This window comes from Myxine glutinosa, chromosome 10 (assembly GCF_964187855.1).
Source record: "Myxine glutinosa chromosome 10, kmMyxGlut1.1, whole genome shotgun sequence".
Taxonomy (NCBI): domain Eukaryota; kingdom Metazoa; phylum Chordata; class Myxini; order Myxiniformes; family Myxinidae; genus Myxine; species Myxine glutinosa.
Window position 1 is genome coordinate 86,561,192 of NC_136270.1, and position 23,999 is coordinate 86,585,190.

A 23,999-nucleotide genomic window follows, 5' to 3' on the forward strand; every position below is an offset into this window, starting at 1 on the left:
CGATCCTTGGGAAAATGGTAAAGTTGTAGAATTTATTAAACGCAGCATAATAAAAGACCGTTTGGGCCATCTCCCGGGACGAAAGGTCCCGGCACCGAGGATACTGTCTTAACGGGGCCTCAGACATGGCAGTATTATTTCAGAGAACATGAGATCACCGATCATGAATGAGTGAAACTTCAGCGTCCGTACCTCAACACCAGGCTCACCCCCGGATCCCCGCTGTCCAGCAGGACCATAGGGTCCAAGCACGCCCCGGTCTCCTGTGGGTCCTGGATGTCCTGGCTTCCCGACTTCACCCTGAAAAGGTTTACAGCAATGCTCACATATCAAGCCAATGCAATACAAGCTCCCCAGATAAACAGGTTTCTTTTTATTTTAAAAATTTCTTTATAAAGGATAAATAAATGGACCTAGATCACAAAGAAAGATGATCATAAACCACAACAAAAATCATAGGAAGTACCTTCCTAGTTTGACAACTATGAGTGCTTAAATTATTTTTTCATGATGTCTTTTTTTATCAATGTGTATTCGAAACAATGAAATATGAATGCTCAATCTCAAAAGAGGTGGTCAACAATGATCAAAATGGTGTAGGTGTTGGATAAAGTCTTCTCTTCTCTGTGCATAATTACACTTTTGTGCAAATAGTGCCAACAGTTGTATGTAATAATTCACAAACTACGATGGCTCCAGTGAAGTGTGAAAAAGGCACAGAAAAAATAATATTCGTTGGTCAATGTGCGGGACTGAGGAAGCACCGAGAATGCCAAAGACCCCTCAGAAAAAATATCCAGGTATGCCACAACTGTTCTAACAGTAGAGTAATTGCCACAACGATTAAGAGTGGTCAGACGAGCTTGCATGGACAGGACGCCCCTTGGTCCCCCCTGTTCAGCAGTGGGTATCGTGACCCATCTGCGCTCTCCTCTTTTCCTGTTCATTCAGTGGCTTGATGTTTATCCCACTGTCTATTATACATTTCTCTTGTATGAGCCTTGCTCCTGTAAAGATAATATTTTAAAATATGTAGGCCCTGGAAAAGTCAGGTGACAGAAGGTAAAAAGGCATTGTACTGAAAGTTGGGCCACAATTTGACAAAACATAAACGAAAAGGGAATGAAGAAAGCCAGAGGAGAAAGAGAGAAGGGAACAAAACACAGTACCATGCAAGTAAGAGCGGTGGGTTACGGTTAATGGGGGTAGAAATTATTATGGGTTGGCATGGTGAATACCATAGGATAGGATGGTGCACTGCGCTACTTGAAGCCCTGGTGGGAAGATTGCGATGGAACCAATTCCTGAATGCCATTCTACACATGGAAGAAAGGAAGAACAAAAGAGTAGAAGTGGGCAGGAAGGCTGCATTTTTATTTTGAGTTTAGTCAGAAAAGGTTGCTGGATGAAGTGAGGATTTGTGTGCTGAGAAACCAGAGGGAGCTAGACCGAAGGAGAGGTGGTTTATCAACCTGTCTGTGATATAAGAACAACAGGCCTTGGGCTTTGGACTCATCACGGGAGATGGCATTGATATTGAAAGCTTTATATTCCAGAATCCAGGGGAGATAGATGTGATGCTGGTGCACCAACACATCGAGCTGTCATTCCGAGAGCGATGGGCAAAGGTCTTTTAGACTTTGGGGAGTTCGCATTTTTCAAGGAGTGTCTTGGAATGACAAATGATGCCGAGACTGCGGCTGGCTTTGGACTTCATCTTTGCTATATGCTTGGTCGAGGAGACCTCTCTGACTCACAGTGAGACCTTTAGGTTCAAGATAAAGAATCTCTTCCAATAGGTGGCCATGCAAATATATCAGTGGGATTGTGCGTCGTCACCTGGGAACATCAGGCCACAAACAGGTCAGCTTGGTGTAACATTTTTCGCAAAGGCCTAAACCACTTTGAATGTGGAGACTTACTATTGAGGGACAGGGGAGGCAAGAAAGGAAAACCTTCCAATGTCTATCTCCGCAAGGACCGGTCTATACCTGCGATATTTTTGGTAGATGCTGTGGGTCCCGCATTGGACAATGTAGCCATCGCTCAATGTATAATAATTGGTGAGCATGCCAACGAAAGGAAGAGATTTGTTAAAAAGGACGGCTCGCACCACCACCACCACCACCACCACCACCACCACCACCATCATCATCATCATCATCATCATCATCATCACAGGGTGAGACTGAGATTTGCAAAGATTTAATTGAGGCCTGCATTGCCATTGCCTGGAATAAAGATGGTGCTTGATGCTCTCTGCGTGTCCGCATCTTTATAACAAAGACATAACAATGACAATTCAAGGAAAAAAAAAAAGATTTCCCTTAGACCATCTCAGTTAATTCAATTCCCAACACCACATCCGAACTTCAGTCATGTACGTAGGTCAAGGCTATAACATCTCTTCCACGCCGTCACCAACCGTCACGTGATGCCCGGATTGGTCTACAGACCAACTCACCCTACCACTGGTGGAGGTCACATGGTGATTCTCAATCTTCTTCTTCACTTCAACATCGGCTGTGACCTTCGCGAGTGGATACTCACGAAATGTCGGCTTTACCGACTAGTTCAGATTTTTTCAATTATAAATATTTTACTGTTTTAATTCAATTGGATGAATAATACCAACCGGCATCAATTTAATCCAAATCCCAATTGTTTTTGCCTTTTTCTGTTGTTTTTTTTTGTTTGTTTACATAAATCTAGGCTCTAAACCTAAAATAACAAACATTATTTTGTTTAACAAACATTATAAAATAACAAAGAAATAACAAAGGAGGAGCTAAATGACAAAGGGCAGAATGTTCACAGATCGACAGAGGATGAAAGGGGAACAGGGAGACAAAGACATTACACATGAGTTGGTGAGTGGGAAAAAGGACATGGGGAAGAGGGGGAAGGTCAGTGAGAGTAAAAGAGAGCAAGAGTGGGTTTTGGAGAAAGTATGAGTTGATGATGGGCAGCACTCTTTAAAAAATTGGAAGGATGAGCAAATTGAGCATGAGATAAAAGACACTGGGAATCAATTCCACAGATGAGAGAAGAGAAGGATGAAGGAATGGAGGCTATCCTGCTGGGACTAACAGTCAACAAATTTCTCATCATATTTTCCTTTTGCTTCGTAAGAAGCATTTGGAATTATTTGGTGTCTGTTTCTGTGCATGGCCTTTTGCATGTTCTATTGCGCACGTATTGAAATTGTATACATATGTGTGAGTTCACAGTCATAGCCCAGGTATGACTCACCTGATTGCCAGGCGGACCAACAAAACCTCTGTCACCTCGATTCCCAATAATCCCCATACGTCCACGGCCGCCACTGTGCCCAGGTGGGCCCTTCGGCCCTGGCTGTCCCTAAAACCAACATAGAAGTATTTACTGGCAAAACATGAAAAGGTCAAAATCGAGATGAAATCCACATATCAAGCATCTCGGGCTCTTCATAGAAAAGACAATAGTTTAATGATAAATAATAATCAAACTAATTAAAATGATAAACTCAGATATTTGCTCCTCCATATTGGTAAATGACACGACAAGCGAAACATTTGGATGAAAGAGAAAGGACCAAAGCACCAATTTTGTTCAAGGAATGTGGAATACATACTGGAAGACCTCCTTCACCACTGTCTCCAGGTGTGCCACGAGGTCCGACTGTCCCAGGGAATCCAACACTGCCGGTATTTCCCAAGGGACCAACCTCTCCACTCGGACCACCCTCGCCAGGCTTTCCTCCAGGCCCAGGTGGGCCAGTAAGACCTGTGTTTCCCTGAGGAAAGATGAGTGACAAGGGACTATTACAAAGAAAACAGTAAAGTCATAAATGTTCATGACAAAGTTGTTTGGTTTTTTTTTGACACAATATATATCTATAAGGGTAGAGCAGAGCTTTTGCATACAGGTCATCATGCAACTACAATGGTCTTCATTTACGAGCGAATATTCTGGCCATAGTAATCATTTTGGGGGCCAGACAGTTGTACTAATTTGTCCGCAAAGTATAGAAACATCCGCAAAATGTACTTCATGATAAGACATCACATGACACTTACTAATGAACCTGGAAGTCCAATCATTCCTGGTGCTCCAGGAAAGCCAGTTGGGCCCTGCGAACAAAGAGTAGGAGTATATTTATATGTTTAGACCATTCTACTTTAATGACATTAATTAATAATTAGGAAAAATGAACTTTACTTCAGGAAATATGGACTGAACTATCATTGGCACTAGCCCAGGGCAAAGATTAACAGGCTCGAATACCGATGAGAAAAGGACTGACTTACATTACAATAAGTTATTATAAATAGGCATTGCAAAGATGAACAAGAAAGAGCGATCAGAGATGGCAGGCCCTCGCCAGGACGTGTTTGTGCGGTGTATTTTGTGGGGGTGTTTTTTTTTGCATTTAAAAAAAACCTCTCTATTGTGCTTAAACCCTTTTGATTAATGATAGTTATATACAAGTACACCTTCGCATAAATAAATACAAAACAATCACCAGACATTTGAACACAAATAAAAAAACAATTCCGGAAGTGGTCGAAGTTGCTGGTAAGGCTTCTTCTTCCTCCTGATCGGCATCATACTTAACTCAGAAATGTGATGAACAGCACATCACCAGCAGATATTCATCGAAAAGGTAAAATGATGATTTGATATTCGTGATGGATTCTGATTTGGATGTAATTGCTTTTCTATTATATTTACTCTCATTTCAAATACTAGGGCGTGCCCGTACGTGGGTGCAAAAAAACATGCGTGCAAACAACAACAACAAAAAAAAACTTTGAAACCACGTGGCAGTAACGACCACAGAACCCCCCCCCCCTCTATTTACATGAAATGGTTTGGTCCATTCGCAAAGCCAAAGCGAACGGCTTGCGAGTACGGTAGAACCCCCCCCCCCCCCCTCTATTTACATGAAATGGTTTGGTCCATTCGCAAAGCCAAAGCGAACGGCTTGCGAGTACGCCGTACGGTGACCATACCTTGGGAACCACTTGTCCGATTAATTTCAAACCTTGAAAAGGCACATCCTCGGGTCCCCAGCAATATACCTGGCAAGTTTCAAGTATATCGGACCCGTGGTTGTCGAGAAACAGCGGTCACAGACAAACACACACACACACACACACACACACACACACACACACACAGACACACACACACAGACACACAGAGATTACTGGAATTATAGATAGATAGATAGATGTTAGTTTATTTTGCTCTTGAGCAACATCGGGTACTCCAACTATAAACATTGACATACTGATACTTTACTCGGTGTACAAATACAACTTTGTCCGGGGGGTAACATCACTGATCTCTATACTAACTGGACAGGAAGGGAAGCTCATTTTTTAAAGCCATTTGTCCGCCATCTTTGCTCCCCCACGATTCCCCAAAACGAATGTCATTTACCGATGTAATGTGATTCCTCTTCTTCATTCAAATCGACCGCTGCGGTTTTTATAACCGTAAGCAGCATACGATGGCATTTCATCAATCCTGGAATAATAATGCTTTTTTAACCCTGGAACGGATTAAAATCAATTCGGAATGGAATAAAATAAAGTGGGAAGGTGGAATTTTCGTAGGAAATATGCTGATAATTAAATATTAAATTCTTTAAATTCCCTCTAATTAAATATTAAATATTCTATCATATATATATAAAACACTGTGTGTGTGTGTGTGTGTGTGTGTGTGTGTGTGTGTGTGTGTGTGTGTGTGTGTGGGTGGGTGTGGGTGGGTGTGTGTGGGTGGGTGGGTGTGGGTGGGTGTGGGTGTGGGTGGGTGTGTGTGGGTGTGGGTGGGTGGGTGGGTGTGTGTGGGTGTGGGTGGGTGGGTGTGTGTGTGGGTGTGTGGGTGTGTGGGTGGGTGTGTGGGTGTGGGTGGGTGGGTGGGTGTGGGTGGGTGGGTGGGGGTGGGTGGGTGGGTGGGTGTGGGTGGGTGGGTGTGTGGGTGTGTGGGTGTGGGTGGGTGTGTGGGTGTGGGTGGGTGTGTGGGTGTGTGGGTGTGGGTGGGTGTGTGGGTGTGGGTGGGTGTGTGGGTGTGGGTGGGTGGGTGGGTGGGTGTGTGGGTGTGGGTGGGTGGGTGTGTGGGTGTGTGGGTGGGTGGGTGTGTGTGTGTGGTGTAATGTTACCGATAGACTCCGAAACGGAGAGGCTCACGTGCTTGATATTTGGCATAGACATGGCCATTGAGCCTGGGACGAACATGGCCGAAACAATATTTGACGAGATCCATATTTTTTATTCATATTTACCTCAGCGCATTTCAGCGAAGTACCCGCTAATCTCAGCCAGTGCGAGCAGCTCGCTGATTCGCTCAGAGCGATCACGTGATGTTCCATCCCCGCCGCTAGACTGATTCGCTCAGAGCGATCACGTGATGTGACCATTGCCATTCACTCCACATAGGTGGAGATGCAGTTACCGGGCGCCATCTTGGTTGGCATTCGATGCTGGGTGATGGTGATTTCCGTCACACGCTTGCACGTAATTCAGAGCGAAAAGCGATCGTGTTTTGTGTCGATTTTTGTCGATTTTGTGCGATATGAATTAAATGTCTTTGATAGGGACCGGTAATTCCGCCAGGGGCGCTGCGCGCACTACTTACGTCACGCTGTGCATGGCACTCTGTGACCACCGTTGCGGTGCAAGGCTTTGCGGGCAAATCGTTGTTATGCCATGGTATGTCATATTTTGGACTTAACCACTCTTCATGACCGATCATGTGACATCTACACACTCATGGCTACCACCGAGACGGATCCTGGTTTCACGTGAGTAATATTTACCATATTTGCTCGATTTTTGAAACCGATGCATGCAAATATCGTGTCTATACCACACCTAAAATATTTTTTAGAAAGAATAAGCACATCTCCCCTTTGAAAGTGCCCCCTGAAGTGTGTCCAGGTGGAATTTCTAAGTCGTAGGTCTTAGCAACTCTCAGCAATCTTTTACCGCATGGATTTATCTCGAGTATTTACTAAACTGTGCTAAGTTGAAGTTGCGTACATATTTCAGCAGTTTTCAATGTAAATCGGTGTAATGTAACCTCCCCCCTCCCCCCATACCCCTCCCCCTCCCCCCTACCCCATAGGTGGGGGAGGGGAGAAGAGGGGGAGGGGGAGAGGGGTGAAGAGGGGGAGAGGGAGAGGGGAGAAGAGGGGGGGGATGGGGAGGGTGAGGTATGGGAAGGGGGGGGGAGGGGGACAAGAGGGGGAGAGGGGAGAAGAGGGGGGGATGGGGAGGGTGAGGGATGGGAAGGGGTGGGAGGGGGGAGGGGAGGAGAGGGGAAGGGGGGGGGAGGGGGAGGGGTAATTGTAATATTAAATATTAATAGTAATTAAATATTCTTTAAATATTTAAAGAATAGGAAAATAGGACTGCGTTTACTTTTTCATGGCTGATAATATAACATGGATCTGCAAAATAAATTGGTAGGTGAATACTTGTATACCATATTTGTGGTCAAGTGTTGGTTTTGTTTCGTTTTGTTTTTTCATTCCACATGGCACAATATTCTTACTGAAGTGAGTACCATTGAAAATAAATTGCATCCATTTATCAAAGAATCAGAATCAGAAGAGTAGAGTGAAAACAAACTTCTGAGTTATACTTCTGGGCAGAGAAACATGATGGTCATTGTAAATATTTTTGTTATTCTCCTCCAAGACCTGTCAGGATATTGCCAAATTATGATAAATTATAATTACAGAATATAAAATAGCAACGTGTATTGTGTACAGGACGGCATCTTTCCTCACAGCAACTTGCTGTCTAAAGTCAATTTGAATCGAATGTTTTGTTGAAATTTCGATTAAATTATTTTACAAAATATAGCAGGCATTGTCTTTTGATAAAGACAATGAACGGACGCAGATTTTCTGGGGGAACCAATATGGCTACGAATCTACTTCCGGTGACTTCACAGCGAATGGACCGATTAGCGTTGATTTGGCGTCGAGCCTCCAATCCAGTTAGTATAGAGATCAGTGGGTAACATAGGCTATGTGGCAGCGGCCTCATGCATGTGGGGGACCGGGAGAGGGGCGTAAATTCTCTATGTAAATGTGTACCATGTAGCGCCACCTGGTGATGGTGGCAGAGGATATTACAATTTCTTTTTCTTTTTTACCTGTGCAACACTGAGGTTAACGCACTCTTTGCACGGGATAAACCCCCCTTCCCCCGGCAACGCTGGGTACTCCTGCTAGTGCTCAATAAATTTCAACCTGATCAGATTAAGCGTTCTATTTGTTTAATTACGATGTCGTAATGAAGGCCGCAATGACATGGCATCATCGTTGACGTATGTTATTCCCCATGGGGAGTACTTGACAATGAGCCATGTTTCAAATTTTTCCATTGAGCATTTTCAGAGATATAGAGGTGCCATTTTTTCGTTTTTTTCCCCCCAAGATGGTGCCCATACCACATGACATATGACGTCATAGTTATTTAAAAATTATACAGGAGTCACTCCTATGATGAAAATTTCTGGGTAATCAGATCAACAGATGTAGAGAAAAGCGTACTCGTGTTCTGTGCCGACAAACAGACAAACGGACTGAAATGCAATACCCTCTCCTCTGGCAATGGTAACAGGATACAATGGCAGCAAAGAAGAGATTGAGCCAAAATATTTTGTGTAGTTGAAGCATTGTTATGAGAAGTTGTGATGAGGAAAGAAGTACGAAAGTAAAACGAGGAGGGTGCAAGAAGGGGATAGACATCTTGGGGAGGGAGTGCAGAGAAAGAGGGATACAACAACAACAACAGGCATTTTAAGGCCATTTTCCCTGCAAGAGCGGGGGTTAGCCTTGCGGTCCCCATGACGATCTTCTCCATTTTGCCCTATTTTCTGCATCTCCCTTTGTTAACCCCCTTGCCCGCATTTCTTCTTCGACCATCTTTAGCCAAGTCTTTCTCGGTCTTCCCCGTCCTCCACTTCCTTCTACATTCATTTCCATCACTCTTCTCAATCAGTCACTTTCATCATTCCTCAACACACGACCAAACCAACTCAACCTGTTTCTCTTCACGGCATCCATCACAGGCTCTATTCCCATCATCTTTCGCAATTCATCATTTGTCTTCCTCTCTCTCAACGATACTCCGCACATCCACCGAACCATTCGCATTTCCACCCTTTCCAACCTTCGTTGCTGCTCTACGTTCATTACCCATGTCTCACTCCCATAAATCATAGCACTTCTCACACATGCAGCATACACCTTTCTCTTCAGCTTCAACGACACTCCCCTCCTCGTCAGCACGCCACTCAGGTCCCGAAACTTCTTCCATGCACATCTCACTCGAGCAACCGTTGCCGAGTCTGATCCACCTTCTCCATTCAGCATGTCTCCTAGGTAACAAAATGTTTTCACACATTCCAGCTTCACGCCATCTCCAAGATCCAACTCAACATTTCCTCCATCTGCAGCTCCCTCTGTGCACACCTTACACTTGAATGTAGCTGCCACACTGGTTAATGACCCTCTCAAACCACTACATCTTTACTCAGCGCACATTGTACATTGAATGGAATTCACTCCGACACCCTTCCTGCACACACAGCACACGGCCACTTCCCAGTTCTTTCCACCTCACCACATGTTTTACCACTTGCCATCACCTTCGTTTTTCCGATATTCACCTTCAGACCTTTTGTCTCCATACATTCCTTCCACTTGTTCATCTTCTCCTTCAGTCCATCCATACTTTCTGCAATCAACACCAGATCATCTGCATACAACAACTCCCATGGTAAACCCTCCTTTACGGTCTGAGCCAGCACCTCCATCACAGCTACAAATAGTAGTGGACTTAGTACCGACCCCTGATGCACTCCCACCTTCACCTCAAACTCACCACTGTTCCCGTCCTTCGTCCTTACAGCTGTGCGCGCTCTTTTGTACATTGCCATCACGACTCTGATAAACCATTCCTCCACTCCTAACTTCCTCAATGCCCATGTAACTACTTCACGTGGAACCCTATCGAATGCTTTCTCCAGATCAACAAACCCAAGAAACAACTTCTTACTTTCTCCATATACTTCTCCTGCAACTGCCTCACAATAAAAAGCGCGTCTGTCGTTCCTCTTCCTGGCATAAATCCAAACTGCATTTCGTCAATCTTCACTTTCTTCCTTATCCCCTCCTCTCCAACACCCTTTCCAATACCTTCATTCCATGCTCCAATAACTTTATCGCTCGATACGAGCCACAGTCCAGAGGGTCACCTTTCCCCTTGTATAGAGGGACGAGGGCACTCAGTTCCCAATCCACTGGAATGCGGCCTTCTTTCACCACCAGATTGCAGATCTCTGTCATTCTCTTCACACCCCAATTTCCCGCTGCCTTCAACATATCTCCCACAACTCCCGTCGGCCCTCCCGCTTTTCTAATCTTCATTGCTTTTATCGCCTCCTCAACTTACTTCTCGGTTAGCTTCTCTGCCGGTCCTAAAACTGGGTTACTCTCTATGTTGCCATCCCATTCATTCTCTGAATTCAACAGTATTTCCATATATCTCTTCCAGCTTCCTTTAATTCCATCTGGGTCCACAACGATTTGTCCCACTTCATCCTTCAAGCAACTCACCCCCATCACATCACACCTCTCTTTCGCTATCTGCTTTGCAATCCTGAATACCGCTTTCTGACCCTCTTCCAAATCCAAGCGTTCTCCGAAAATTTTCTCCATGCCTCCTGTGCCTTTGCTACCTCTTTCTCTGCAGCCTTCTTGGCTGCCTTATAACTTTCATGCTCTGCCTTTTCTGCCCCCATACCCATACCCTTCGCCTTCTGCCACTCCTTGAACTTATTCCTTTTCTCGTCAATCTTCTTTCCAACTTCATCATCCCACCACCATGTTTCCGAGTGCCTCGGTGGTCCTTTTGTCCATCCACATACCTCACCAACGGCTCCCAACAGACTATCTTTCATTGACATCCAACCACTTTCAAGCTCAACCACATCATCCTCTACCATACTCAGCCTCTTTTTGAATGCCTCCCTCACTGTCACCTCTTTCAACCTCCACACCTTCATTCTCGGTTGGTACTTCACCCGCCGAGCTCTCCTCGCACCTTTCACCCTTATATCGCAGACAACCAAGTGGTGCTGTGAAACAGCCTCCTCCCCCGGGATCACCTTTGTGTCCCGGAGGTGCCCCCTATCTCGCCTACGCACCAGCAGTAGTCAACGGTTGTCGTCGACCCACCTGACGTGTATGTAACAAGCTTATTATCCTCTTTCTGGAACTGAGTATTACAAATCAACAAATCAGCTCCATCAGCAAACTCCAAAATCCTTTCACCTTCTCCATTCCTCACACCATATCCATAACCCCCATGAACTCCCTCAAAACCATCCATACTCCTTCCCACATGTCCATTTAGGTCTCCTCCTACCACAACAACTTCCTCATCTTTCACGTTTTCCATCAGCTTCTCTATAGCACACCAGAACTTGTCCTTCTCTTCATCGCTCCGACCAACCTGTGGAGCATATCCCGAGATGACGTTCACCAAGAGCTTTCCAATCATCATTTTCACCATCATCAACCTATCACTCACTCTAGTCACACTCACCACCCTGTCTACAAACTCCTCAGAAAACAGGACACCAACACCATTCACGCCCTCCGGGCACCCTTGCCACACAAACTTGTATTTCTGTCCCTGCCTACCCTTCACCATTCTCACACCACTTCCCTTCCATCTCTTCTCCTGCACACAACATATGTCCACTCTTCTTCTGACAAATACTTCCACCACTTCTCCTGATCTCCCTGTCATTGTCCCTACATTCCATGTCCCAAACCTCAGAAACCGATCTCCACGTCGGGCATCAGACGTTTCGTCGTCATAAATGGAATGATTTCCACCCTTGCTTCGATCGGGTTCCCCACCTTGAGTTTTGACGAGAGGGAGTGGGGTCCCCCACGGGGTACTTCGGGCTGTACCCTGCCCATATGTCGTCGTAATTGTCATGGTTCTCTTTTTGAGACAATGTTTTTTTATGGCTGGATGCCCTTCCTGACGCCAACCCCTTTAGTCGCCTCTTACGACACGCAGGTATACGGTGTACCTATTCTAAACCGGGGTACACGCCGGTAGAGAAAGAGGGATGAAGGAGTAAAAGAGGAGCATGTGAATATTGGGATAGTGTTATTCAACATGGACCATGATCATTTAACTTATTAGCTCATAAAAACCTGCTTTCTGCTTTTACTAATATTATCTTCTTAATTTAAGTGTGCAAAGCATTTTCAGTGTCATTAGTTATTTATGATGATGATGATGATGATGATGACCACTCCTTTTTGCTGCTGCTGCTGCTGCTGCTGATGATGATGATTATGATGATGAAGACAACTCATTTTATGCATCTTCAAATGTGTAGGGCTGCCGTAGTAGTTTCTTGACTATTGGGCACAATCCTGGGCAGGTGGCCATTCCGACACAGGAGACATGAACGGATCATTCATCCCAGTCATCTGGTACTCATTTTGCCGACCTCGGAAGGATGACAGACTGAGTCAATCCACGCGGTGTTAATTCAACGACTGACAGGCTTGAACTCAAGATCCTCAGATCTTAAGCCAGCCACCTTAACCGTTAAACCAACATGAGGCTTCAGTAGGTATTGCAGAAAGTGAAAACCTACACTTCTTTTTCGTGAAAGTGTGATATCAGATTAATAAAGTTGGTGTATTCATAAAGTTGTTGCTACATTCAGAAAGTTATGACATTCATACTGTTTGTAGTAAGCATAATGATACAAATTCGAAAAAAAATCATTTAATAAAAACGGAAAAAACATTTGGGGATGGAATCCCCAAAAAACAACCAGACAAGGCAGGAAGGAATGACAAGGCAGGAAGGAATGACAAGGCAGGAAGGAATGACAAGGCAGGAAGGAATGACAAGGCAGGAAGGAATGACAAGGCAGGAATGACATAACAAGGTAGGAATGACATCACAATCCTTTTACGGTTTGCCATCACATATTTTCACATTTTTGTTATAGGTGGCAATAGTAACAACAGTAGGAAAATGTCTATGTCAGAGGTAGTTGTAGATTTGTCGTGTGGGTTGGTGTAATTGTGCACCGGTATTTAATTTGTTGTGGGTTTGAGACGGAAAAATGGTCCCCTGAAAAGGAACATGAACACGTGACACTAGAATGTTTGCCGCAAAAATATTCAATCCATCACGGCGAGAGCGCAGCATCACTTCCCCGCAAGCTGAACTGAGGCCCGGCCAGTCGAGCGACGATGCCATCCATTGACCAAGCAAACAACTCCCACAAAAGCATATCCAAGGGATGGTTTCCAAGATCCTGACCACTTACACTGTCGTCATTGATTGAACAGGAATCAGGGATGAAGCATGGCGCGTGTGGATTAAAGCAATGTGGCAGTAACATTTGAGTAGTTGGATAGAAAATGACAGAGACTGAAGAAAAATATTCAGAGAGAGTTGAGTAACTGGGAAGTCCGTTAAGTCGAGAGAGCGTCGAAGGAGAGAAATTGAGAGAGCCAGAAAGTCGGAGTAGAGAGATTGGAAGATTGGTGGAGAGAGATTGAGAAAGAGAGCCAGAATTGGAGGAAAGACATTGGAAGATTGGAGGAGAGAGATTGAGAAAGAGAGCCAGAGTCAAAGGAGAGGGATTGGAGGAGAAGGATTGAGAAAGAGAGCCAGAGTTGGAGGAGGAAGATTGGAAAAGAGAAATTGAGAAAGAGAGCCAGAGTTGGAGGAGAGAGATTGGAGGAGAAGGATTGAGAAAGAGAGCCAGAGTTGGAGGAGAGGGATTGAGAAAGAAAGCCAGAGTTGGAGGACAGAGATTGGAAGATTGGAGGAGAGAGCTTGAGAAAGAGCCAGAGTCGGAGGAGAGAAATTGGAAGATTGTAGGAGAAGGACTGAGAAAGAGAGCCAGAGTCGGAGGAGAGTGATTGGAAGATTGGAGGATGTGGATTGAGAAAGAGAGCCAGAGTCGGAGGAGAGAGATTGGAAGATTGGATTGGATGCATTGAGAATGAGAGCCAGAGTCGGAGGAGAGAGATCGGAAAATTGGAGGAGAGGGATTGAGAAAGAGAGCCAGAGTCTGAGGAGAGAGATTGGAAGATTGGGGGATGTGGATTGAGAAAGAGAGCCAGAGTTGGAGGAGAGAGATTGGTAGATTGGAGGAGAGAGATTGAGAAAGAGAGCCAGGGTCAGAGGAGAGAGATTGGAAGATTGGAGGAGAGAGATTGAGAAAGAGAGCAAGAGTTGGAGGAGTGGGAATGGAAAATTGGAGGAGAGAGATTGAGAAAGAGAGCAAGAGCCGAAGGAGAAGGATTGGAAGATTGGAGGAGAGAGATTGAGAAAGAAAACCAGAGTTGGAGGAGGAAGATTGGAAAAGAGAAATTGAGAAAGAGAGCCAGAGTTGGAGGAGAGAGATTGGAAGATTGGAGGAGAAGGATTGAGAAAGAGAGCCAGAGTTGGAGGAGAGGGATTGAGAAAGAAAGCCAGAGTTGGAGGACAGAGATTGGAAGATTGGAGGAGAGAGATTGAGGGTCAGAGCCAGAGTTGGAGGAGAAGGATTGAGAAAGAGAGCCAGAGTTGGAGGAGAGAGATTGAAGATTGGAGGAGAGAGATTGGAAGATTGGAGGAGAGAGATTGGAAGATTGGAGGAGAGAGATTGGAAGATTGGAGGAGAGAGATTGAGAAAGAGAGCCAGAGTTGGAGGAGAGAGATTGGAAGATTGGAGGAGAGAGATTGAGAAAGCCAGAGTTGGAGGAGAGAGATTGGAAGATTGGAGGAAAGGGATTGAGAAAGAGAGCCAGAGTCAGAGGGGAGAGATTGAGTCAGAGAGACATTGAGAAAGTCGGAGATAAATTGAGAGAGAGACAAACTTCTATACCTCTTCATCATACAAAAAACATTGAAGGGAACAAGGGACAAGTCAGTAAAGAAAAAAGGAATGCAAAAGTGCAGGGAAATGACTAAAACATTATTGAAAAGAAAATTCCAAATTGTTAAGAATTGTTTCACAGAGTACATTTTAAAAACACAATTTCTGCTTCAAAACTCCCAAATTATCAGTTTTGATAAAAATAAAATTCCATACACCACCCATGATAAGGACTTTAAAAACAATTACCACATTTGCATATAGCATATACAGTAGGTTTGCAAGTCTGTACCCTCCATGCGTCATCCCATACTCCCCATTCTTCCGTACATCTCTTATTTGTCCGAGCCTCTCTCGATTTTGTTCCTCATCGTTGTTGTTGTTGGTGTGTGTGTGTGTGTGTGTGTGTGTGTGTGTGTGTGTGTGTGTGTGTGTGTGTGTGTGTGTGTGTGTGTGTGTGTGTGTGTTTGAGTGTGTGTGTTTGAGTGTGTGTGTTTGAGTGTGTGTGTTTGAGTGTGTGTGTTTGAGTGTGTGTGTTTGAGTGTGTGTGTTTGAGTGTGTGTGTTTGAGTGTGTGTGTTTGAGTGTGTGTGTTTGAGTGTGTGTGTTTGAGTGTGTGTGTTTGAGTGTGTGTGTTTGAGTGTGAGTGTGAGTGAGTGAGTGAACAAGATATCTGGAAAAGTTCTGAACGGATTTGGATGAAAGTTGGTGGGATGATTGCCCTTGGGATAAGGAAGAATTGATTAGTTTTTGGTGAAGCTCAGGATATTATTCTGGATCCAGGAATTTTTTGAAGGATTTTTTTGCCATTGGAAGATAGGGCTCATTTTTTTTTAACATTATCTTCTATATATTCTATATTTAACATTGTGATATGAAAATAGTTTTTATATTTGTTGTAAATGTAGTTTAAACTCATGGTTATGCGTTAGAGCGGTGTATTTTTTTTAGCAGCGTCGTCTTCAATGTTCATTTTTTTTTCTAATAAAGACATATTCTGTCATTTTAAAACCACCAAAGTGTGTATTAGGTTTCCCCGTTTCATAAAATGTATCGTTTGATACATATTGTTACAGACGTGGCTTGGATGTTATGTACCGAGCGGTTTTATGGTATGACCACGTCTGCACAAGTTACCCGATTGTACTCGAACGTCGACGAAGTCGCGCTACGCTGGCTCAATAAGAAAAAGAAGACACCCGGCTGGATTACAATCACACAATACGACACCAACGTTTCGATTCTCAAGTATATTCGTACGGAAAAAGGTTAGATTACAGGGGCTAGAGGTATATTACAGGAAGACAGGCACTTAGACACACTCTTATATTAACCCCGGACAGACGACAGACACACGGGACAAAATGCTGACTCACACGGGGGTTGATGAAAAGGAAAGGCAGGTCGCGATGGCTCAAGGTGCACTCTTGGCTCAAGGCAGAATCGACTCGGTCCGGTCCAGAGATGCGGGGAGGTATCGTCGCGCTGGGGGTGGCGGTGGCTTCTCTCTCCAGTCTCCAAGCTGAGGCGCATCTGACGTCACGTCCGGCAAGCGGCTGCGTATATCCGGCGGGGAGTGACACGCCCTCGGCTCGTTAGCTCCGCCTCGTGGAATCGGCACGTTGCTTCTCATTGGGTGCGTGCGGGGGGGTTACTGGCTCCGCCCCTGACGAGGAGCTGACAGCCAGCCCCTTCGGGGTAACCCCGTGGAGCGCATGGTCTGGAGCTAATCGAGCCGGTGTGAGGACGCATCCTCCCCCGCTCCGCCGCCATCTCCTCTGTTGTTGTTGTAATTGTTGTTGTAGTTGTTGTTATTGTTGTTGTTTGGGGAAGAAGATGGGAGGAGGTATGGGAAAGGTCCTAAACTCACTACTGGTGCCATATAATCACATTCTGGTGCAACGAAGAGTCATAATTAATGGAAACGAGGCCTTAACTGACATAGATTAAGAATAACTAGGAAGATGTCCGAAAGTTGTCTACGTGTGGTGCGGTGGACCTGGGCACGACATTTAATGGGGGAATAAGGGGAAGGTCGGCTCTACTGATTGTTATTTACATGCAATGGGACTAGGGAATGGGGGACTGGGGAAAGTTGGGGAGTATTGGAGAAAATAGGGGAATATTTACAAGCGGATATGGAGGCCAAATTCCATATTCGCAACATTGCACCCTTCTCTACCCTCGGGGCGTCCCGACCCGATAAATTTTTACCTACTTTAGTGTGGCATGCAATGTAGTTCCCTCTACTATTAACTCTACCCTGAGTGCGACAGTTTTACAGATATTCACAAATGAGTAAATATGTCCCCCTGCGACGTTGCACCCTTCTCCTCACAGAAACACACCCACAGGATAACCGAATCCGGAAAGAATCCTCAAACTAAACATACAGCCGGTAGGGAGCATTATTTACACGACTACGCTGCTATTTACACTACGATCCAGGACCTGTTTTTGGAGGAACACATGCAGATGTTATGCATAGAGAGAGAGCGCGCTTGCCAACATCGATACACCAACCCACGAGTGCTCTGTGGCCGACGGCCTTTAATAACGTGCAGAGCACCCTTTCCCAGCATCAAAAGCACCACCCCACCACCAATCGGTGCAGTCACCATTGTTCATTGGAATAAAAATAAATTCGACAACCCCTAACCCTGCAGGTGTCTCTTGCTCTTCTTGTGGTGCACTTGGTGTTAATTAACAGTGGTTCACCTTTATGGCATAGGTGCCACGTTGACCCATAGGTCCTTCCACGGGTGGTGCTTGGCCGCAAAAGAGCTGCGGTCCATTGTGGGTGGCCACAAACATTGCGGTCCATATGGTGTATCGATCCAGGCAGCCAACAGCGAAAGTGCAGGCCCACAACTGCGTAGCCAGCACCTCTCTCTCCTCTCTCTCTACCCCAAAGCCAGATCCTCGGAGGTGGGAGACAAAAGAAGAAACAAGTGAGTAAGGTGGTAAGGGCGCAAAAGTGCACGCAATATAAGGTAATGCACACTGGGGGCACATGGGAACCAGGTGAGACAGGTACGTTCCTATCGTACGCCCCCCCCCCACCAGGTAACCTACATGGCCCCTCCCTTACCCCTTACTGTATCCACACAACACAACACTACCCATAAACATCTACTTTACAAATCAACAAACATCCCTACTGTCTTCCCCGTTCCTCCCATATACCAAATTCGTCTTCTCTCCCTCCTAACCAATCAAATTTGCCATTTTCAACTCTCATCAAAATTTGCCATCTCCAACTGCACATCAAAATTTGCCATCACCAATTCATCATCAGTCCCTCCTAAGGAGGGAGAGATGGAATCACCCCAATGTCTCATCCACGTCGTGATGCGTCTCACAATCCACACAGCAATTTCATTTCCTGCAACAAAACAAAGAAAACACAGGCGTGGAGTCATCATCATCACCACAGGTAAGTGGCTGCGTATGGTGCGACAGGTTCATCAATCCTAACTATTTCCTAAATGACTTTAACAACTTTACACTACCCGGGGTCTTTCTCCGGCCAAACCATTGGCCCTCTTACACTATGGGTTCTAAAAACCAATTCCCATTGGCCAAACTGTGGTGCTCTTCAATTTGGGGTCTCACTCCCCCGATTCATCTCCCGGTGCCCTCGCACAATTTCTGGGCTGCGGCGTGTACCTCTCCCAGTGGGTCTACCCACCTGCACACCTCCACCACTGCAGTTGCCTCCGAGCTTACCTGCTCCTCACCCTAACCTAACTACCTGGGGAAGGCCCTCTGGCACTCTCCCCACTCGGTGCCCTCTCTGGCACTGGGCTACCCGATCCACACCCGGGATCCTCAGGCACCCACTCACAACTACCGGCTCCCAGAGCCCACCTGCGGCCTCACCTGGCCGACATCCTCACAGTGGTGGAGTGCCCAACCAACTACACACACTAACAGGCTACACGCCCAGCCATTTCCACAACACTAATGCACCCATTCACAACACCATTCTGCAACCGCACCACAAATGCCAATATCCAACCACAATTTACCTGCACCCTCTACCTAACACTTACACTACCCGCCCCGGGTATCCGTGATGGGGGTCCACTCTTCCCCCATTCACACCTTCGCACCATGCACACCACTCCGTACCACTTACTCCAACTCTCTCCACACACCTGTACTTGCACACCTGTGCTCTCATTCTTGGTGCCGCCTGCACCCTTCTCTCCCCAAGCGCATTCGCGCTGATCCACACACTCACTACTCACTCACTGCTCCACACACCTGTCCAGTTGCACACCTGTGCAATCACACCTGTTCAATTCTCACACACACGCGGCATCATCTCATCTAACTACTCCCTTCTGAAACTTGCGCTTCCCAGTCGTCCCTTTAAACTATTGCGCTCCCTCGTCATTATCATCCATACTAATCTACCTGCGTCCCCACTACAGGTATCAGTCACTAACTAAACTTAACGTTACCTAAGGTCATCTTCGCTAGATCCCTACACACCATATCCTAACCCACCCGGGCTAGTTTTCACTGCCATACACCCCATAAGCTATTGCTCATTTGCCCCCCCTGTGAGGGATGGTGGATTTGCCATCCCACCACATCGGGGGTCTCTCACTACCAATTTTGCACATCAAATTTCAACAAATCAAAAATTTGGCCAATCACTGCCCATCATCTGCCAATCACTACTGCCAATCCCTTGCCAATCATCAAATTTTGTTTTTCTCTAATTTTGGGTCCAAAACACTAACCTCATCACCCAGTCGACTCACTAATACCTCTCGGTGCGCCAATCCCTGTCCAAAGCCCGGCTTCGTAAAGCCAAGCAATGGATGCTGGTTGTTTTGTGCCAGCGGCTGGATGCGTCCGGCATTCGGGGCAGGGACGGGGGCTTACCCGGGCCGAGATCCCACGCACCACCTCGGCGTGGAGCCATCCAATGTCCCGATCTCGACCTGCCGGCACGTCTCAACAAAACGTGGTCGCCATAACGACCCTTCCTATCGGGCTGCCCGCTCCGCCTAGTGGAGCACGGACGCGGCCGTTCAAAGCGAGGCCCGGCACGCACCGAGGGCCTGCTTCGGCTATAAGTCGTTCTAAACTCTACCCCGTCTAACGTCGATGCTTCACCTGCATGCTTACACCCCGCAGCCCGTTCCTTGCTCACACATCCAGCTGTGCCCATGCTCCTCGTACCCTTCCTTACACACCCAGGTACACCCATTCCACTCACAGCCTTGGTCACACACCTGACCACCGAACACTTTGGCACACATTCGTCGCTCGCACACCTCACCAATACACCTCTTCGCGCCCCCTCCTCGGTCACCTCCTCTGTGACAATCACAGGTGTGCTCTCATTCGCACACCCAACCACGTGCCTCACCACCAACTCCAGCGTGCATTCCCACTCACGCTCTACCATTCCAGGTGTGCATCCTTCCATCCCAGGTGTACATCCTCGCTCACCTGTCACAACTAACTCACGCTCCATGTCACTCTCACTACTTTCACCTCCATTCCTGACAGCGCACTCACCCTTACTCTTGACAGCACACTCTTTCCCCATGCACCTGTCCGTCACACACCTTTCTCGCGCACACTCTCCCGTTACACCCTCTGTAACACTCACCACAGGTGTGCATTCTTCCTTGCCTTTGACAGCGCACTCTTTCCCCATGCACCTGTCCGTCACACACCTCTCTCGCGCACACTCTTGCGCACACTCTCCCATCACACCCTCTGTAACACTCACCACACCGCGCTTCCATGTGCTCCCTCGCACACGCGCTACGACCGACTCATTCTCGCCAGCACCCTCACTCCTTGGCACGCACTTTTTCCTCACACACCCCAGAGTCGGACTTTCTCGCACACCTCCTCTTTCGCACACCAGACCTGTCGCACACTTCACCAACGGCCTCTCACGAACACCCGGGTCCATCTCGACCCCCAAGCTTCTTAAATCCCCTGGCGCATCATACGCACGACCATATTGGTCACCACTTACACCGGGTCCTCTTCCTCTTCGCTTCTCCTCCATCACCTGCGAATCCCTCATCCGGTTAATGAGCACATCACGATCCAAACACAGACTTTGGACCAATTCTTTTATCTCCTCTTTTATCTCTTTGTTATCCCCTCTCCGTCGCTTCTTAATTTCGCTCACCCCTTCTTCCACTTCTTCTAATTTGTGCCTCACCTCTTTTATTCCCCGGTACGTCTCCTCAAGCTCGTCCTCCAAGGCTACCTTGACCGTTTCCATGTGCGTCCTCACCTGCCGGTCCTTCGTCTCCATTACCTCTATCACCTCGTCCAACCTCGTTGTCAGTCCCTCACGTACCATGTGACATTCCCTCTTCGTCGCTACCAAGTCATCTTTTAGTTCTTTCTGTGTCGCCTTTAAACCTCCTAATACCGCAGTGTTCCTTTGAACCTGCTCCACTAACTCCGTCTGTCCCACCGTCAGCTGCTCCACCTCCTGCGTCAGGTCCTCTATGCCCCCTTGTAACTTTACAGTCCCCTTTCTCACCTCCTTTTCCATGTGCTCCTCACAGTGCCTCACCTCCTCGCGCACTCCTCCGACCTCCTCACTCACTCCTCTTCTGATCTCTTCTCCCATCACTTGCATCTCCTGCCCAGATGCCACCCTCATCTGCTCCATTTCCTCCCTGTGAGCATCCAGTTTGGTTTCTACCCCCATTCTGACCCCCTCTATCTGCTGCTCCATTTGTTTAACTTCCCTTTCCGCTTGGTCCCTCATGTCCCTCAATTTGCCTTCCATACTGTTTTCTAACCCCTCTAACCCATTTTTCACTCCCTCTATTTGATTCTCTTGAGCGGCCATTCTGTTTTCTACCCCCGTTAACCCATTTTTCACTTCTTTTATCCCGTTGTCTAACCCCTCAAAATTATTGTCTAACTTCCCAATTTTCTTGTCTAACTCCTCAAAATTATTGTCTAACTTCTCACCGGTACCCCTCATTTGGCCCTCTAATCGCTCACCCTGAGCATCCATCCGGTTCCCCATTACCCCCATTTGGCCCTCTAATCGCTCACCCTGAGCCCTCATTCCCACAATTTGGTCTCCCATTCGTTCCATAAGGGCCCTCATTTGCAACATAAAAAGGTTCGGATCCACCAGGGGCGCTGCCACGGTCGCGGGCGCGGTGACCAGCGAGGCGCCATTTTGCGCGTCTGCTACCCTCGCTGCTTCGCTCTCCTCACGTCCCTCAATTTGGTCCTGGACCGACCCTGCCTCACTCTCCCCTACCGGACCCCAGCTGTCTTGATCCGCCATAGCGCGACTTTCAAAATTCGGTTTTTATTTTTATTTTCGTAAAACAAATTCAAATTTCGCCGTTATAATTTCGCGCGGGAAACGCGCTCCGAATTGATTCTACTTGTTACCAATTTGGGCCTAATAAATTTAGTCCCGGGTTCGAATTCCACTCCTCGACACCAATTGTTACAGACGTGGCTTGGATGTTATGTACCGAGCGGTTTTATGGTATGACCACGTCTGCACAAGTTACCCGATTGTACTCGAACGTCGACGAAGTCGCGCTACGCTGGCTCAATAAGAAAAAGAAGACACCCGGCTGGATTACAATCACACAATACGACACCAACGTTTCGATTCTCAAGTATATTCGTACGGAAAAAGGTTAGATTACAGGGGCTAGAGGTATATTACAGGAAGACAGGCACTTAGACACACTCTTATATTAACCCCGGACAGACGACAGACACACGGGACAAAATGCTGACTCACACGGGGGTTGATGAAAAGGAAAGGCAGGTCGCGATGGCTCAAGGTGCACTCTTGGCTCAAGGCAGAATCGACTCGGTCCGGTCCAGAGATGCGGGGAGGTATCGTCGCGCTGGGGGTGGCGGTGGCTTCTCTCTCCAGTCTCCAAGCTGAGGCGCATCTGACGTCACGTCCGGCAAGCGGCTGCGTATATCCGGCGGGGAGTGACACGCCCTCGGCTCGTTAGCTCCGCCTCGTGGAATCGGCACGTTGCTTCTCATTGGGTGCGTGCGGGGGGGTTACTGGCTCCGCCCCTGACGAGGAGCTGACAGCCAGCCCCTTCGGGGTAACCCCGTGGAGCGCATGGTCTGGAGCTAATCGAGCCGGTGTGAGGACGCATCCTCCCCCGCTCCGCCGCCATCTCCTCTGTTGTTGTTGTAATTGTTGTTGTAGTTGTTGTTATTGTTGTTGTTTGGGGAAGAAGATGGGAGGAGGTATGGGAAAGGTCCTAAACTCACTACTGGTGCCATATAATCACATTCTGGTGCAACGAAGAGTCATAATTAATGGAAACGAGGCCTTAACTGACATAGATTAAGAATAACTAGGAAGATGTCCGAAAGTTGTCTACGTGTGGTGCGGTGGACCTGGGCACGACATTTAATGGGGGAATAAGGGGAAGGTCGGCTCTACTGATTGTTATTTACATGCAATGGGACTAGGGAATGGGGGACTGGGGAAAGTTGGGGAGTATTGGAGAAAATAGGGGAATATTTACAAGCGGATATGGAGGCCAAATTCCATATTCGCAACAATATAATGCTTTAAAACGGTTTTTTTTTTTTGTTTTTTTTTAATACCTCAGAAGAGATATCAACATTTACCTCAGTGAATGTCAATCGCGGTTTCAGTATTTGATGGATTTATAAAGACTTAAGCGACTTGTAAGTGTGCCAAGCATGTGCACGGGATTCTTCCCAGAAGAATGAGTGGTCGCATTAGCTTGTACGACTTAGAATGAGCGAGTTTTGTTTTGACGTTTGGGCCAGTTTTACATGTTGTATCCCTAAGGAATGAAACGAACGTTTTGTCTGGCTTACAATTTTATTTTACAAAAAATACCCAAATTTTACCTAAATAAAGGCTTACAATTTTATTTGAAGTCACGCATGCCTCAAAATACACTCACCTATATGGAATTGAATGCTGAATCCGAAAATGTAAGTGAAATTGCCTTGTTTTTTTTAACATTATCTTCTATATACTCTAAATATATATCTGTGCAGTGTCTGTCTTGTGTTGTCTTGTCTTGTCTTGTGTTATCA

General features: G+C 46.6%; 1 protein-coding gene across 1 annotated transcript in view; it reads right to left on the reverse strand.

Moving 5' to 3' along the window:
• The window catches only part of LOC137433434 (uncharacterized), a 232,225-nt gene that overhangs the window by 35,651 nt on the left and 172,575 nt on the right, over positions 1-23,999 (reverse strand). The window contains exons 41-44 of the mRNA XM_078785841.1: positions 4,059-4,112; positions 3,614-3,775; positions 3,253-3,360; positions 193-300 (exon numbers count right to left, since the gene is read on the reverse strand). Of these exons, the coding sequence (XP_078641967.1) occupies positions 193-300; positions 3,253-3,360; positions 3,614-3,775; positions 4,059-4,112 (432 nt within the window). The remainder of the gene's footprint in view (positions 1-192; positions 301-3,252; positions 3,361-3,613; positions 3,776-4,058; positions 4,113-23,999) is intronic.